Raw genomic sequence first — 2,500 nt, 5'->3', positions numbered from 1 at the left:
TTATTACACTACACGTTCAATCTAAACAACGGAAAACAATGTTCCCTGAGACACTTGTTCAACTTATCCATAAAAGCGTCAGGGCTAGAGTCACTAAAACATCATTCAACTTGTTCAACAAACTGCCCAAGAAACCGTCTCGGAACGAAGATTCCCCAAAACAAACACCGTTCACACCAAAACATCGTTCTCGCTCTTCGTGCTACCGGCCGTCGCTCCTCACGCCGACCTCACTTTCAGCTCGCAAATGTACCACCGCCTGTACTCGTCGCAGCTCTTGGCCTTCATGCTGTGGGTCCCTGCCCCGTCGATGACCAGGCACTCGCCTTGACCCGGGGGCTGCGAGTAGATGCGGTGTTCGATAGACACGGGGCGCCCGTCCACCCAACGCCACTCGCGGAAGTCGGTGCTGTTGTCCAGCTGCCCCCCGATGAAGTAGTAGCCGTAGCCTGTTGGTTGAGGACGTCAAAGTGATTTCAGTAATGATAATATCAACTAATTGTAATAATTATAGCAATAACAATAATGATAATTACCATGTCAGTCAGTATGATAATGAAATTATGATTACTATAGTCTTCACGATCTACACGTCTCTCCACCCTGCCCTCACTCCGCCACCAACCTGCAGAAGAGATTTGCCTCGTGTACTCCTTCAAGGACCAGTTATCCTCAGGGTGGGCGAGGTCAGCGCCCAGCCGCCCGCAGGCAAAACGTGCTTCCGCCCAAGTGGCCTTCTCCCCGCCCGATTGGTAGAAGCAGCCGCCGGAGACCCGTTCGAAGGGCTCCTTGCACTCTGTTGGTGGAGAGGAAGGACGTCTGTTTCTTTTGTATCACGTCTGTTATTGGGTCTGTTATCTGTTACATTCAATTATGGAAAATTCGTTTTGGTGTTATCATTGTCATCGTTTTTCTTTTCACGCGATTAGATTTTTTTTATTCTGATAATAATCGGAGCTATTTTCAATCAGCGATAAACAGAACTACAAAACACTGAAGGTCTAACTCATCCTAAAGGACACATTACCCGTAGCCGTAGGATGCTCCATTTCGAGGCGTGCAATATCATTCATCTTCTGAAAGATTCCTTCCTGCAGCTTATCCAGCCTCTGCTGTCGTTTCTCGATGTCCGTCCAGAGATCCTTCGTCATGAAGTCGCAACTCGGGATGCCGTTGAGCGCTGTCTGCAGTCTGAGCAGCGCGGCCAGGAGCGGGTCCGTCGGCGGCTCCCTCCCTCGGGCAGCCCACGCCCCCGTCGCCAGCACCAGCACCAGCAGCAGCGTCACGGCCCGCCCACACGCAGCCATTACCAGCGCCTCACTATCCGCCTCGAGGCAGCTCCCTTGCCAGGGCGAGGGTGTGCAGCGCGGATTCTTTGTCTTTATTAGTGTTATCGTTAAGCTCATTAAGCAGTGGTAGTAGCTGTATGATTGGTAGTTTTGTTATATGTGCTAGTATTGGTGTTAGTATTGCAACTATCATCATTATCATTATTAATATTCTTATTCTTCATTTTTTACAGTAGTTAAAGCAATATATCATCGGACAGCTGTGTTCATTTTTGTGTTATCTCTGAAATATCTCGTACTTATGCCTTTGTTTTCATAAAGCCATTTAACTCTTTGTCTTTTCAATCCTTTTATATGGGCTATGGAGTTTTTAAATATTTCATTTTCATTTTCTTATCTTACAAATAATCTCGATGATTCTATGACTTGAGCAACACTTGTGGAACAAACAGTTTCGTTAACTCTCTCTCTCTCTATCTATCTATCTACCTCTCTCTCTTCTACCGCGGACCTTACCACATCTTTCATATTCCATTTTCGTTCCTTTTTCAACACGTTTACATATAAGTACTCTATACTTCCCATTTCTGACATGACTCTTGGCATCATAATGTTCGTGTCTTCTAATGCAGTGCCATTACTCTCCATGACCTCAAGGCCAGTGTATGCCATGTGTCAAGCCAATTTTATAATCCAGTCCAGCTGCCTTGTTAAGCAATTCATAGTGCCTTTTACGCATTGCCAGAGCGTTGGTATGAATGGATATATTTTTATTTTTATATCTAAAGGTCAATAGGGTTGGAAAAATATTGATATGAATAATATTTCAAACACTGGCTAGATTTTATTTCTCGAGTACTTGTGCAGAATTTTATTTATTTTTTTTTTTTATGTAACAATGTAAGGATGGGCAAGTTATCTATTTATGTATTATTTTCATTTTGCTAATTTTCTGTTCTGCAGAACTGTATTCTTCCCTTTGGGTAAAAGGTATGGAATGAAACGTGACCCTAATCTGATTGTTTTATCATTGGCCAGTGAGAAACTGTATATCAAGTATTCATTTATGATTGTCAAAGAAAGTCTCCATTCTTTCTTCTTTTCTCTCTCTCGCTCTCGCTCTCTCTCTCTCTCTCTCTCTCTCTCTCTCTCTCTCTCTCTCTCTCTCTCTCTCTCTCTCTCTCTCTCTCTCTCTCTCTCTCCCCCTCCCC

The 2,500-nt window shown here is 44.2% G+C and overlaps 1 protein-coding gene across 1 annotated transcript in view; it reads right to left on the bottom strand.

Moving 5' to 3' along the window:
- LOC122254413 (uncharacterized) overlaps window positions 1–1,334 on the bottom strand; it is a 1,372-nt gene extending 38 nt beyond the window's left edge. The window contains exons 1-3 of the mRNA XM_043018087.2: window positions 1,028–1,334; window positions 626–796; window positions 1–449 (exon numbers count right to left, since the gene is read on the bottom strand). The exon at window positions 1–449 is cut by the window's left edge and continues 38 nt beyond it. Coding sequence (XP_042874021.2) covers window positions 220–449; window positions 626–796; window positions 1,028–1,307 — 681 coding nt within the window. The 5' untranslated portion in view covers window positions 1,308–1,334 and the 3' untranslated portion in view covers window positions 1–219. The remainder of the gene's footprint in view (window positions 450–625; window positions 797–1,027) is intronic.
- Between the last annotated feature and the right edge of the window lie 1,166 nt (window positions 1,335–2,500).

The sequence above is a fragment of the Penaeus japonicus genome, unplaced genomic scaffold (genome assembly GCF_977035675.1).
Source record: "Penaeus japonicus unplaced genomic scaffold, GWHDUDI00000001_assembly GWHDUDI00000030, whole genome shotgun sequence".
NCBI lineage: Eukaryota > Metazoa > Arthropoda > Malacostraca > Decapoda > Penaeidae > Penaeus > Penaeus japonicus.
This window is presented reverse-complemented; position numbering and strand designations above follow the sequence as displayed.